The following is a 14,000-nucleotide window of genomic DNA, read 5'->3' as shown; positions in this document are numbered from 1 at the left end:
GGACATCTGTTTGCATGGGAATGCAAGTTTAGCAATGCAATAAGTGGAAATCTGAATTCACAACTTCCTTCTTTTTCACAATAAAAATCACTTAGACCCTCTTACATTAAAGTAGGTGTATGAGAAATACTTTAGCAATAAAATGTTAGGATACTTCACAAGCAAAAAACACTTGGACACCACTGACCCAAATGCAGTGTGTGAGAAATAAGGATGTGTAAAGTCTCACAAGACCTGAAGTTCCCTGAAAAGACTTTGAGAAGCTGGAAAGAAACTTCACCTGTGAGTGAGAGCAAAGCAGCATCACCTGCACCAACCTGCTGGGAGATGTGGAAATTCACCATTTTTTTGTGATTTATTAATTGCAGCAACACACCCAAGCAAAATTCAAAGTTTGGTTTAAGTTTGTATCAGACCAACACAACACGCTAAATGTGAGTTTGGTGCAAGTTTAAAAACATGATGCTATTTAAACAAATCAACTCTGTAGGGTAAACTATGCTCACACTTGCAGTGACAGACACTTTCTGAGCTGTGAATAAAACAAGCTCTGCCTCCCAGCAGTAATCCCAACTGCAGCACAACACATGGGAATTACATGCCTTTCCTACTGTCTGAAGGTGTTTAATGTCATCTCCTCTGCCTGAAAAACATAAACCAGGAACGTAAGGGAAATGCCTTTCTACAGCCTAGTTTACACAAATTTCAGCATTACCCACAGTTTATATCAGAGTTCCTCTCTGCCCTCGTGGCCTTGGATAAGTCTTATCTGCCTGTATTCCTACTGGAAGCATAAACTTGCTGCACCAAAACCAAAACAACCCCAGACACAGCATTGCAAAATTTGGGTTATTCAGAATTTGTATCAATAGGGAAGAAGAGCCTAATAGACCTTTTGAATTAAATTCTTTGTTTATCACATCATTTCTTAACTTCTGGTGTCTGTAACATCTTTTCCTTCCCTTTTGCTTCACTTTCACTGGAAATGTGAAGGTTCAGCACTCTCCCTCATATTTTAAGCTGCTTTCTTGCTCCAGCACTGAGTGCCTGATAAGAAAAGTGCTGTAAGTAGCTGTTCTTTCTCTCAGCTGTCAGTGCAGCAACAAATGCAAAACGCTAAATACGTTTGTATAATTCAGCCCTTCCTGTTCCTCAAAACTGCAAGATCTGCCCCGGAAAGAATTTTTAGGGTATTTAAAGCTTATAAACGCATGAGAAGTTTTTAAGATGAGTCATTTAAACAGCATCAGAACTGTCTTAACTCTGAGGGTCATCACTTGCACAAGTATCACTATGACCATCAGGACTGCTGAAAATCTATTTAAGAAACATTCTTCAGGAAAACATGCCACTATTTTAAATAACAAACTTTATATTGTTTATAAATTGCATGTTATACGACATTGGGAAGCTTTTCTTTCTCAGTATTTCCAGGACAATTAACACAAAAATAGAGTGGCATCATCTTGTTTAGCATTTATGAAGAGAAGTCTTTCCATTTTAGGCCATGAATACATAGCTGGGTCTGGAGTAGCTGTGAAAAGCAGAGCAAAAATTTGACTGTGCCTTTAAAGAAAAGAAAAGAAAAAAAAAAACTCCTCTTCTACTGAGTAAACTAAAATAAGGTAAAAATCGATGGAGCACTGAGACAAGCACTTTGTGCTTCTTCAGTGCCTTTACACAATGAGAGATGCAATCATCTGCCTGGAAAGTCTTCCTAGAACTCATTTCACATCACAGCAACTTTCACTGGACGCGAACTATGAACACACCGGAGCAGAGGATTGAAGCGCTCAGCGGCAAGCCTTAAAAACCACGGAACACCCTCAACTATAAATTCTGTTAAAACATTCTTTGCCCGGTTTATACACTAGCAAAGGTTCAGTCAAACAAAAGACTGAGGTGTCTGACGGTGGGAAGGGGTTACCAAGTGGACAGAGGTTGTTGTATCAGCCAGCAGAACAAGCTCGTGGTGCTGCTGTCAACAGCCACCTCCTGGTCCCCTGCCACGGTGCTGAAAACTGATATTCCCAGCACAGCACCTCGTCCCCAACACCTCATCTCCCTCAAACCTGAAACAGGAGAATGAAGACCATCCACCACAGCTGCTTTTGAGAGCTGGAGATCACAGCGAGTGGGAGCAAGGGAATACATGAAGGACAGAAAGAAAAATCCCCTTGACTGAAGCTGTTGTACACCCCGTTAGTATTTTTAGTGTTATAATAGGAGTTCACAATCACTGCTGCAAAATTTGAGAAGGAAAAGACTATTGGTGGATGTTGTGCCTATTTTATTTTGCCAGTACAAAACCAAGAACTCTGTATATTGACCTACTCCAAACAGCCCATCATTAAACCCTAAGTTCATAAAAATCTGTCTAAACAAATATCTCTTATATTTTATATTTCTAGGTTTCATTTTTGTCTAAAGACACTTACCTAGCTCCTGTTCTGTGCAGTCGGGCAATCACTTTTAGAAAAGAGGAAGGATTCCAGCTCTTACTGAGAACTTGTCTGTGCTAAATTATTAAGATTTCCCTGTAATAGACTTTTAAACATAAACAGGCTCTTACTCACCAGAATAATGCACTTTCATGATTTTAAAAGACTGCCTGAAGCTAGATGGCCAGTCTGCTATTCCATTTATAGACACTTAATTGCACCCAGTTTTTATTCATTAGAATTTAAGAGGGCTTAATACCTCTGAAATTAGGACCCTAATAGCTGTTAGAAGTTGCATATTCACTTAGCAGCAAACAAAAAAAGCAGAACTAGTCTCGGTTTAGACTATTTGTTTAAAGACACTACACTGAGAACAATGTAGACATGCATCCTGTTTATTCAGCAGGCAAGGACACAACAGCCATCAGGACTAGAAGGCTCTTTTTACACCACCATGACAATGAGAGCAAGCACCACAGTTCAACCTCAGTACTTGTCTCCACAATCCCAGCAGTCAGGAAAGAAAAAAATAGAGGAGAGGAATTTTATACTGGAAACAAGCAATAAACCCTCAAGTACCACAAGAAGTTACGCTGCTACACAGTACCAAAAAATTTTCATTTTAACCAATATTCCAGAGAAGTTATATACCGGCAACACCATCATTTAAAGCTCTGTTGATAAAGACAAGCCTTATCCTTCTTGAATTTTCCTTCATTGAGACCCAAAGGAATAAAGACCAACAGACACACACTGACACAGGCTGTGCTCAAGACTGCACGTTGTTCTAAGTATATCAATGGATATACACTGCTATATACATGTAATATATCCTTTCAAATATCCTTATCCTCACAGAAACAGAATTATCAGGAGACTACGGTTTGTTAGGGAATACTAGCAAAAAAAAAAAAACTATTTTTTTTCCATTCAGCTTAGATAGCTGACAAACCTCCTAAGGGGCAGGATGAGCCCTCTTGAGCAATTTCTGATTCCCTCAACACTTTGAAGTACTTACAGAAGTAGCAATAAAGATTTGACACAATCTGTGCATATTGTGAGAAGTAACATAAGGAGTTAATTGACATTTTCCTACCACGTATTTTTAGACAAACATAAAACCGATGTGCTGGATCAGACCCAGAGATCCATTAGCCCAGTTTCCTCTTAGACAGAGCATGTTATTGGAAGCTTTTCCAAGGGTCCTGTAAGGTCTGTTTCAGGTCTGTGAAGGACAACTGCCCTACCTTTACAGCACATGGGAGACCATGGACTAGGTATTTTCCACTCTTAAGTCTTTCCAAAACACCCAGTGACATCTGAGGATACTAATATACAAATGTAAATAAATTCACTATTAATAATAAACTTTGTTTTAAAAGTAAATATTTATTTATGTCAGCTATAACGACAAAGTTAGATTTTTCCATGGTAAGTCTCCACGCTCTGACAGAGATAACAAGCCGTGAAACAAACATGTTTTAAACTATCTGCATCTTAGGCTCACTGGAAGGAAGACCTAACCAGCAGATTTTTCTTGTTTGTTTTATTTTGAGTTTGTTTTCAATAGGGTGGGGAGTTTTTTTTGGTTTTTTTTTTACCTTTTAAATGCTTCAGCAGGGTTCCTCTCACACTCCCCGGGCTGCAAGAGACTTTGAATAGCAGGATCTCTTAGTTTGTCCTCATATCCCTGGATCAGTCCACTGCGGCATATCTGTGTGACTAAACCTCTGATAAAGCCTCCGACACAGAGCGTGTCAGAGTCCTGGGCCCTGCAGAAATGGAAGGCCAGGGCCTGGCGATGTAAGCCTCTCTGCAGGTTGGCAGGTGAGCTTGGCCACAGTAACTCAGTGCACAGAGCTGTCTTCCCACTGCCGGGCCCTCCTACCAACAACACACCCCAGGCAGCTCCTTTCCCACAGACGGCACCGCTGTTATTCCCAGCATTCGCTACAAGACATGGTTTGTTGGCAGCGCTGCCACTGCAGCTCGCTTTCTCCTGGAGGCAGTGCTGAAGCTTGTGGAAAACCCACTCCCTACAGTAGAACTGCTTTCCCTGCAGCAAGCTGGTTTGAGCCATTTTATAAAGCTTCTTCTCCGGGATGTGTCATAAGCTGTGGCACATCTTCAGCATCTCAGGAGCGTTCATCCGGCACAGGACAACCTCGTGCACACAACTTGACAGAGGTGACAGCAGCCAGCCACCCTTCCCCGCGAAACTCGGCAGCCTCTCGTCTGCAGGAAGGGTGTCACTCCATCCGTGTGCTGTGCTGGGACCAGCACGGCACAATCACAGCTCAGCTGACATCGTGCAGCGGTGCCCGGGACCAGCCCTCAGCAAGACTTCTGCTGCGGCTCACAAGTTCCTGCAGCTCCATGGCTGCATCTGCGGCTCAGGCAGTTGTGTGTGTTCCCAGCCTACGAGGGAGACAATACATCTGGAAAAGCTGAGGGAAAGCCAACTTTGCAGTGTATACTAAATGCCTTTCAACTCTAGGCATTAATCTCTCTGGATATACATACAGAAGAAGCTGTCCATAATAAAATGTTCCTTCTGGGAATTTCATAAAAAAAAAAAAAAAAAAAAAGTGATTTCTCTTCAGAGTACTATTTACACACCACAAACGTGGCAAGTACCACTGTCTAAGGCAGCCAGCCTGGACAGCGAGCTTTGCAGACTTCATACATCTGGGAGAGTGTCCGAGAAGTGCTTCACATTACGGTTTCTTATGCAGTACAGGCGACAGGGTAAAGAAATAGACGTTTACAGCTTCTTATTTCAATACATTCGTAGTGTCTTCCTCGGGAACTTGGATTCCTACTGAACCTGTTCTCAGGTATCTCAATCGCAAGATGTCAGAAGAGACAACATCTTCCCCTAGAGCTCTGAAATAAAGGAGACAGCACTTTTAACCCTACATGCAAATCACAATCCAGTCAGCTGCGAACGCAGACAACAAAGACCAAAGTCAAGGGCTCGCGTTCCTTATTTTTGCTAGTACTGTTAAATTTATCAAGAGAGCCGTTTCAAAGAAAATTTGTTGTCACGAGGTGCGATCAGCCACACGCAAAAAACCGCAACAATAAACAATGAGCATATATGACAGTGGCCTCAAAACCACGGCAAGTCTTGCATTTTCTCCCGAGGAGAACCGAATATATCCTTCCATCCTGGAAACATTCCTCCTAGCGAGGCTTCATCACGCCCCGCTCTCCTCACCCCATTTTCCGCCTGCCGGCGTTTTCGGGAGTTTGTGTTGCAGGGCAGCGCTGCTCCCCGCACGCTTCTTTGTTCGCGGCAGCGGCGCCGGGCAGCGCCGGGGTCACGGCGTGACACCCGCGACACCGCCCGTGCCCTCCGCGGCACCCCGAGCCCCGAGCCCCGCCGGAGCGGAGCCCAGCCCGGCCCGGCCGCCTCAGCCCCGGGCACCGCCGGGCAGCGCGACCACCTCCCTCCGGGAAAAGCCCCGAGCAGCCGGGAGCGCCCCAGCCCTTCCTGCGGGGCACACGCCCTGTGCCCGCCGCGCACACCCCCGGCTCCGCACGGCGACCCGGGCACCCGCTCCGCGCCCGCCGGGCACCCCGAGCCGCGGGGCCGGTGTCAGCCCCGCCCGGGCAGGGGCCTCCTCCCGCCGCTCGCCCGCTCACCTCCGCGGCCGCCTCGCCGCGGCGGCTCGTCCAGACGGCTCCGAGCGCCGCTGCCCGCGCCCCTCCTCTTCCTCCGCCCGGCCCCTGGGCTCCCGCCCCCGGGCGCCGCCGTGCCAGGGCCGCGGCCACCCCGCTCCGCCGCTGCCTCAGCCCGCCCGGTGCTCTCTCTCCCTGCTCGGCGCCTCCCTCGCTCCCCGCTCCGCCCGCCCCGGCCCCGCCTCGGCCCGCCCCCCTTCCCCTCGGGCGGCGGGGACATCTGGGGCGAAGTAGTGCGGAGCGGAGGGAGACGGGCGGTGCCCTCGCCGCCGCCCCGGGCTTTGTGCCGGCCCCGGGGCCGCCCTCCGTCCGTCCGTCGGTCCGTCCGTGCCGGCCGCTCCCGGCGCGGCCCTGCAGGGGGCGGCCGTGCCTCCCGCCCGCGCCCCGGGCGCCGTCCGGCCCCGCTCCGCGCACCGAAACTCGGCGGGGAAAGGTCCTGGCTGGAGGAGAGCCCTTGCCCAGAGCCCGCACTCACACCGCGCTTGCCGCTTCGCTCGGAACCGAGCGCACGCCTCCGAGCTTGGTGTTCCCGTTGCCCCTTCTCCTTGTGCCCCGTTTCACACAGCGCTCCCATTAATTACCCTGGCAGCTGCCCCAGGTCGCAGCACCAATTCTGAAGCTTTTCCACCTTCCCCGCCTTCTTTCTGGGGATACGCAGATGCAAAAATCATGTTTCCGAGACTGTGAGAACTCCAAGGGGCATCCCACGTTCTTCCCTTAGACCACGTCGCGGTGACTCTTGAGCTTTACGGTTTGTGGATCCCTACAAACCCTTGGATCCAGGGACCCTAATTTGGAAGAAAGCGGGGTACAACTTCCTCCAGGACAGCTTTGATACGGAAGAAGACAGGGTGGATCTTGCTCCAGGACACCTCTGTGAGGCCCTTGTGAAGCCCCTTCCACCCATGACAACAAAGCAACGACTTTCCTCCTTTATTTTGTCTGTGACAGAGCAAGGAAAAGATTTTCATTAAAATTTGCAGCTGGTTGCATTAGTTATGATAAGGCACTTTTCCATCAGGGATCAAGGTGCCTTCATTTTAGCAGGGCTCTCTGTGGTTTCGTACACCAGGTAATTACAGCATTGTGGAGCGCACACTGAAATATATCCATGGGATACGACGGAGCGATTTAGGCACCTTCAAGGAGTCCCGAGGTTCTTTGCAGGAGCAAAATGAAAAATTAAATAAATTCAGTTGGTGTACTGAAGAGCTTAGAAAAACAAGTCTGTCTGCTTCTGAAAACCAGTAGAACAAGTTTGAAGAACCTTTGGAGGCAGTGAATTACAAATTCGCAGAGCAATTGGGAGTGGGGGAGAAACAGAAATAAGATTAGTAGTAAGAAAATGTTGTGCGGTTGTTTTGTTTTGGGGGTTTTTTTAAGCTTTCTGACTTGGTTGGGTTTTTTTAACCCTACACTTTAGGCAAATAATCTTCTTCAGGCTTGTTTCATTTATTTCTTCCCAGCTGCACCACCCTTCCATTTCGAAATGTTGTGGAAACTCAAGACTTCCAAAACTAATATAAGTTCAAGAGACTTTGAACTGTAAAATGTTTTCTTTTTTCATTTGTTTTTTTCTTTTAACAATAAAGGGATAGAGACAGATAATGGTTGGAGTGATGAGATTGCAGCTCTAGTCTGCTGAGCAGGCTAGACAAAAAACCAGAAGTTGACAGAGAGAAAAAAGGGCAAAAACCCACAAGAAATCATTTCAGATTCAACACGTTAACAAACAGATCTTGGCACAAGCATTAGACTGGTAGGTGACCCAAGGAGAAAAAAAAAAATAAATTGGACAATGGTGAGATGGGGGGGAAAGTGCAGCTTCTGCCTTTCTGATGAACGAGACACAAGTGAAAACCCAATTTAGATGAAAAGGCGCTGTCAGATTTCACAACATCCGGTGTGAATATAGTGAAGCAGGTGGAATAACAGCAGAGTTTGCTAAAATCAGATATTTAGGTGTACGCATGGTGGAGTTATAGATAATAACTGTGAAAACACTTAACCTTTCCATGCTAATACATAAATCCTAAAACAGACGACGATAATTTGATTTTAGTGTGGTACAGAGGACACAAATAATTAACTCCTTAAAACTAAAACTAACTGGTGGGTGCTGCATCTAAGTTTCCCTTCAGGATATCACTTCTACAGCTGGCATCAAGAGTATTAAATACTTGCTGGAATTACAAACAGAAGAAGGAGAGGGGAAGGGAGAGAGAAACAGAAGTTGGAAAAAAAACCGTGGCAGGCCTAAAGTATAGTTGGGCAAAATCTTGCAAAGTCCAAAACGTGAGTTTTCAAAAACTGTCTATGTACAAGCACCCCTCAAACTACTATTAGGAAGCAACAGCATATAAACACTTCCAATGGTAAATCTTTTTTTTTTTTTCTTTTTTTTTTAAGAAAAAATCCTAAAAATAAGTTCAAAGGGTTAAAACCCCAAGGTTGTCATCAAGAGGCGCAGCCGCGATCTTTCATCTGTACACAAGGAGCTAAGACCCTGAAGTCAACCTTCAAAAGCAAGGGAGGCATTTTGTTATCAAGATTATTTGCATAGTACCTCCTATACCTAAGGTGACAGCTCGGATGACATCATCCTAGTGAATTATTATAGCTAAGGGTCAGATATTTCTGATACAATTGTGCAACGTTGTAGTTAATGAGACAGTATCAGGATAAGAACCAAACCTTATTTTTGTGGTTTTGTATAACTTAGTTTGACACAGATAGCAATGATTTAATTGGCTGCAACCTTGCAGACTACAAAGCTGACCTAAGATAAGGTCTAAAAGAAGATGAAATACAGCAAAATTTCCTATCTGAAAAAAAAAAAAAAAAGTGCTGAAAAACACTCCATACTTTTTTGTTTCAGTGGTCTGAAGCTGTGGGAACCTTCCTGGTTAATCTGAGCTACACCAAGGCTCCTGATTTCAAACGATGGGATGTTTGTGTCGTGCATGATTTTAGGTATGGTTTGTATTTAGCTGGTTAAGGCTAAAAAAAGAATAAACTTTTAGTGAAAAGATTGCACAAAAAGTTGTAACATTAAGAAGTCTGCCATAACACTGGGAAAACCTGAGGGGGTGGGTTAAGCAAAAATCTTTTATGCTTTCCAAACGATTTGCCGCATCTTTTGCAGAGTATTAGGAAAGATTAGGTGCTTTTCAATTATTTCATCAGTTTCAGTACGACGATATTCGGATGTGAAAGCAGGCAGTCCCGATGGACGGGAGAACAGAATAGATTGCAGTGAGAAAGGCAGATCCTTGAAGTCATCAAAACCTGAGCCATGCTGTGCACACACGAAAACTCGCGTTGGCTTTGCGTGTGTTTTTATTTGGAGCTTTGGTGTTTTTATTTCCAGCTTGCCTCTGCAGTGGCTGGTGAGTGACTCAGCCCTTGGTTGGGGTGCACGCACGTCCCAGCCAGCTCGGAGCCACTGGCAGGGAGCAGGGCTGCAAATCCCTGCGAGCTCCTCCTGTCCCGGGTAGAGCTTTGGGCAGGCAGTGATTCACATCCAGGAATAAATGTTTTGCAAGGGTGGGCCTGAGGCGTGATTATCTGCTTAAACACGGGGTAGTCACTTCAACTGCTTTTGTAACTTTTGAGTTACTGGTTTTCATGCATCATTGTCTTTTAATTCAGGTTACTTTCATTCTCTGACAGGTAAGATTAGTGAGGTTGATGATAAATAAAGATAGTGCAGACTTAGGATAACATAGGAATATTAACATAAAAAAAAATTGTAACTTCCCAAGCAAATAGTGGAAGTCTTATCACATGAAGTATTCAGGCAAAAGCGTTCCTCTGATATTGATATTTCAGGTCTTAGTCCTAAAATCTGTCTAGGCTGAGATGCACTTTAATCTTGGGACTCTCAGTATGATGCTTCCACAAAATCACCTGGAAGTCCTGTTTGTGAGTGGCCCGTGTCCAGTCTGGCACTCGAAGCCAGTCTCAAATCCACCTGGTCATCCATTGCCCCAGGGTCAGAACCCCTCAGGTCCTGAATGATGCTACAGGGGATGGATGTCAAAGGCCTCAGAAAAGGCTGGATAGTTCTTATTCACAATTACAAGATCCTTTAGAGTCAGCTGATCACTTAGTCAGTACTTGGGAATGGACTCCAAGAGGACGTGCTTCCTGAGCTCCTCAGGGCTGACCATCTTGTTCCTTCTTGTCTTTTTTAAAGAGGAGCACAATGCAAGTTGGTTTTGTTGCTTTTTTCTTTTTTTTTTTTTCCCTACTTATCAGGGACTTGCACTCACAATTTCGATTTTCAATAGATGAAGGCAATAGTGTTCTTTTACATAAGAATATAGCCAGGAAGCATAATAGTTCCTTTCAGCTCTTTCCTCACCCTTCCTCATTACCAGGTAATTTGGGTAGGAGTACTATCTATCCCATCTATTGAAACTGGAGCTCAGTGAACAAAGGATGCAAGAATGATTAAGTTGAAGCAAAATTAAACAAAGGATCTGGGATAGGATCATGTGGTGGCTGGAACACTTGGCCAGGAGAGGAGGGAGCTGTATTTGCATTCTCCCTGAAAAGGAAACAGTTCCCATTTCCAGGCTGACAGCATTCATTTCTAGGTCATTACAGAACTGCCACCACAACATAATCGAGTTGCATTTTGGTGGAGAAATGGCTATTGTGCTTTGGGTTAGAAAAGGCAATTCTCTGTTCCTTGGTACACAAGGGCCAGGGTCTGTCCTGTAGCCACAGAAAAGGGAAAGCAGGAGGTTTGCATCCACATATTTTCATGTACAAATACATGTGTGCATCGAATACCCAGCTGGAGTGGTTGTGCCTTTTGCAGCTTAATAACAGAATTAAGATACATTCAAAAGACCTGCTGTCCATGCCTGGAAAATATAATTTGTATCACGTGTAGTTCTAACTGTGCATATATCTACTACTGTGTGTTACTATCATCCTGTTGGTAAAATTGCTTGTCACTGCTGTGCTGTCAAGGAAAACACTCCACCAGATGACTGTTCCAAGAGGGGATCAGTCTAAATGCTCTGCATTCCTTCAGGAGTAGCTTTTTTCTTGCTCTGTGCTGATGTGAGAGCACCATCCTCCCAATGTAGGGCTGGGATTGCACACTAAATTTAGTCAATAGCCTTGGAGGCACTTTTTATGCCTCTTGAGCAAAACCCAGGCATTGGCTTTAAAGATTTGCTGCAGCATCTTTTTTATATGCATGTGTAATATTTATACACACACAAATAAGTGTCTTCACAGAACTAGGAAGATAGAAATCTTCTGATTAATAATTGATGCTCAACCTCTGATACTTACTGGGCAAGGGCTTAGCTGAGTGTCTGCAAAATACATTGCAATTTTTAGCCAGCTCCACAAAAAAAACCAAAAAAATCCCAAACAACTGCTTTTAGTTGGTATAGTGCTCTGGAGTGTTGTGCTCTGTCCAGCTTGTGTCATTCTAATTTAATGTGTGTACAGGAACATGAATCTGCTTCAGCTTCCTCCTACCTTGAAGTAACATGTTACCCAATATTTGTGCAATATGAATTGTGGTATAACATCACCATTCCATTTAATAACAGTTGACAATGCACAAGGCCAGCCAAAATTAACACTAAAGCAATGATATTCTTGAAAACAGGTGCTGCAGTTGATAAGTTGTCCTGTTGGATGAAAATATAATTGTCTGTTCCTTGGGAAAGGAAGAATTTAGATGCTGTTAAGTGATGGCATGAAAATGTCTGTGAAGTAAAAAGAAAAAAATCCATAGCAGTAAGTCAAAAGAGAAAACTAAATCATGAAAGTGACCTTTTATGTGAGTTGGGCCAGAAGTATATTCAGTAACATTCTCAGATCAGGCATGAAAGAAATTGTTACATTCTTAGGCAACTGATTCTTATGTGAATATTCAAAATAACTACAATAACGAAAGACATTATGCTGGCACAAGACTCTGTATAAACCTAGTGAAGCCTGACAAAATATTTGCTTAATGTGATACATGAATAAACTGTGAACTTTGGGAAATATTGTGTACAAATAACACAAGAGTGTGTATATATATATTTATAAATGTATATTTCTCACATAATCTCAGTGTTTTCATCAGTCTGTGTTACAGGTAGTGTCTGAACACTTGCCCTGACCTGCTCTGTGATCTTGAGCAACTCATGTCACCTTACCTGCTTCTATTTCTCCATCAGTACAATAAAAATAGTAAATCTTTCCTATCTCCTTTCTTATGCCTGGTCAAATGGCAAGCTAAAGTAAGGTTTGCCAAAATATTTTATACCACTTCAGTAACACAAGATAGGTATAAACTTGCTCCAACCATCTAAATTTGACTGATGTGTTACTGAATCAGCATAAACTCTTCAGGCTAAACCAGAAGTAATAAATAACAAAATACTTTTTGCTGTATAAGCTCTTACACACTTCTGCCCTAAGCCTGTAGTAGCTCAAAAGCTTTTATGTGAGAAGGCACACTGTGATACTATAATGAGTAATTTTAACCCATTTTCTCTCCATCTAGTTTACCCTGGCTCAAGAGTTTCATGTTATTTGTGAATTTGTGTGTTTTCACTGCAGTCCTTAGGCAGGCAGGCTGCCCAGCTTGGTTAGCACTGACTGCTGCCCTTCTTTCAGTTTGTGGGGGCTCTGCAAATCATGGCTGCAGAAGTGAGAAAATGGCAGGATTTAATTGTGCCCCTGCTCTTAACCCAGCTTCACCCACACAGCCTGTTTGCTGTGAAGCCAGGGCACCATTCTACCTTCCATGGCTTTACCTGTAAGGATGCTACATCTATCAAAGGCAAATTTGGGGTTATCTATAAACTCAGCTTCCAGACTTACCAGCACTTTGGAAAATAATATGGAGTGCAATCATGCCTATCTTTGTTCCTTAGCATAAGGCATGCTCAAAATAGCAAATATAGATCCTCCTTTCTTACAGGGAGACTCAAGGAATACAGAGCACCTACAGGAGCTCAGTGGGAGCTCTGGAGGAGCCAGGAGCAGAAGGAGCAAGTTCAGAGCTGTTCTGGTGGCCCTTGCTGGCAAAATTCCTCATAGGACACCTCTGGCCTTTGCCCCTGCAAAACTATTTCAGCATCTTCCATTGCTCCACCAAGGTCTAGTTGAATAGTCATACCCATTGCTTGCAGGATTATTTTTGTGCTCACAAAGTAAGTAAATACAAGTAATCAGCATCATCCTAAAAAAAACCTGCAATGTAAACTCTATTTTTTTCCCAGGCTGAGGCCACTACACTCTTGTAGACGCTCAGAAAATAAAATTATTCATGACAAATTGTAATCAACAGGGGTAAATATAAAAGATTTTTTAATCTGTTTCACTGCATCTATGAAACCACTTGATTAGTCCCCTTCTAACACATCTCTAAACACAGATGAGACATAGTGAGATGAAGAATTTTTAGAGCATATTTTGGATAAGTTTGCTTAGATTAATTGCAGATCTTCTGAATCTAGAAGAGGCAGCTAAAATATATCCTTAGAAATGTCCCATTAGACTTTGAAAATAGAATGAGAAAGACAAATTAATGTTGATTGAAAAACAGCATGTGCATTTTTTGTGGAAGTGAATTTAGTTTGGTCATTAGTGTCATTTGATAAGCAGAATTTCATTCCCTTTCCCTAAATAAGAAACTCGCTGCGTTTTTCATCATCCAGACTGTTTCTTCTAATGGATTTTAGGAATCCAAAAAAATTCCTTTAAAAGGGAATGAAAAGGAAAGAATCAAATTATGTTTTTTCATGCAACTCAGCAAAATAACTCAAAACTTTAGACACATACTTGCATCAAAGCAACTAACTTTTCCATTTGCTATTTTCTCACATAAAAAAAAAAAAATAGGGG

General features: G+C 43.6%; 1 protein-coding gene across 2 annotated transcripts in view; it reads right to left on the bottom strand.

Moving 5' to 3' along the window:
• The window catches only part of ANKRD50 (ankyrin repeat domain 50), a 38,616-nt gene extending 32,402 nt beyond the window's left edge, over nt 1-6,214 (bottom strand). The window contains exons 1-2 of one of the 2 annotated variants that reach the window (XM_014883712.2): nt 6,090-6,214; nt 4,043-5,327 (exon numbers count right to left, since the gene is read on the bottom strand). In XM_014883712.2, the coding sequence (XP_014739198.1) occupies nt 4,043-4,521 (479 nt within the window). In that variant the 5' untranslated portion in view covers nt 4,522-5,327; nt 6,090-6,214. Of the gene's footprint in view, nt 1-4,042; nt 5,649-6,089 lie in introns of those variants that run through there. The other variant, XM_014883713.2, reaches the window with a different exon arrangement.
• Between the last annotated feature and the right edge of the window lie 7,786 nt (nt 6,215-14,000).

The sequence above is a fragment of the Sturnus vulgaris genome, chromosome 4 (genome assembly GCF_052056855.1).
Source record: "Sturnus vulgaris isolate bStuVul1 chromosome 4, bStuVul1.hap1, whole genome shotgun sequence".
Lineage (NCBI taxonomy): Eukaryota > Metazoa > Chordata > Aves > Passeriformes > Sturnidae > Sturnus > Sturnus vulgaris.
The sequence above is the reverse complement of the archived record's forward strand: the minus strand, read 5'-3'. Positions and strand labels throughout refer to the sequence as shown.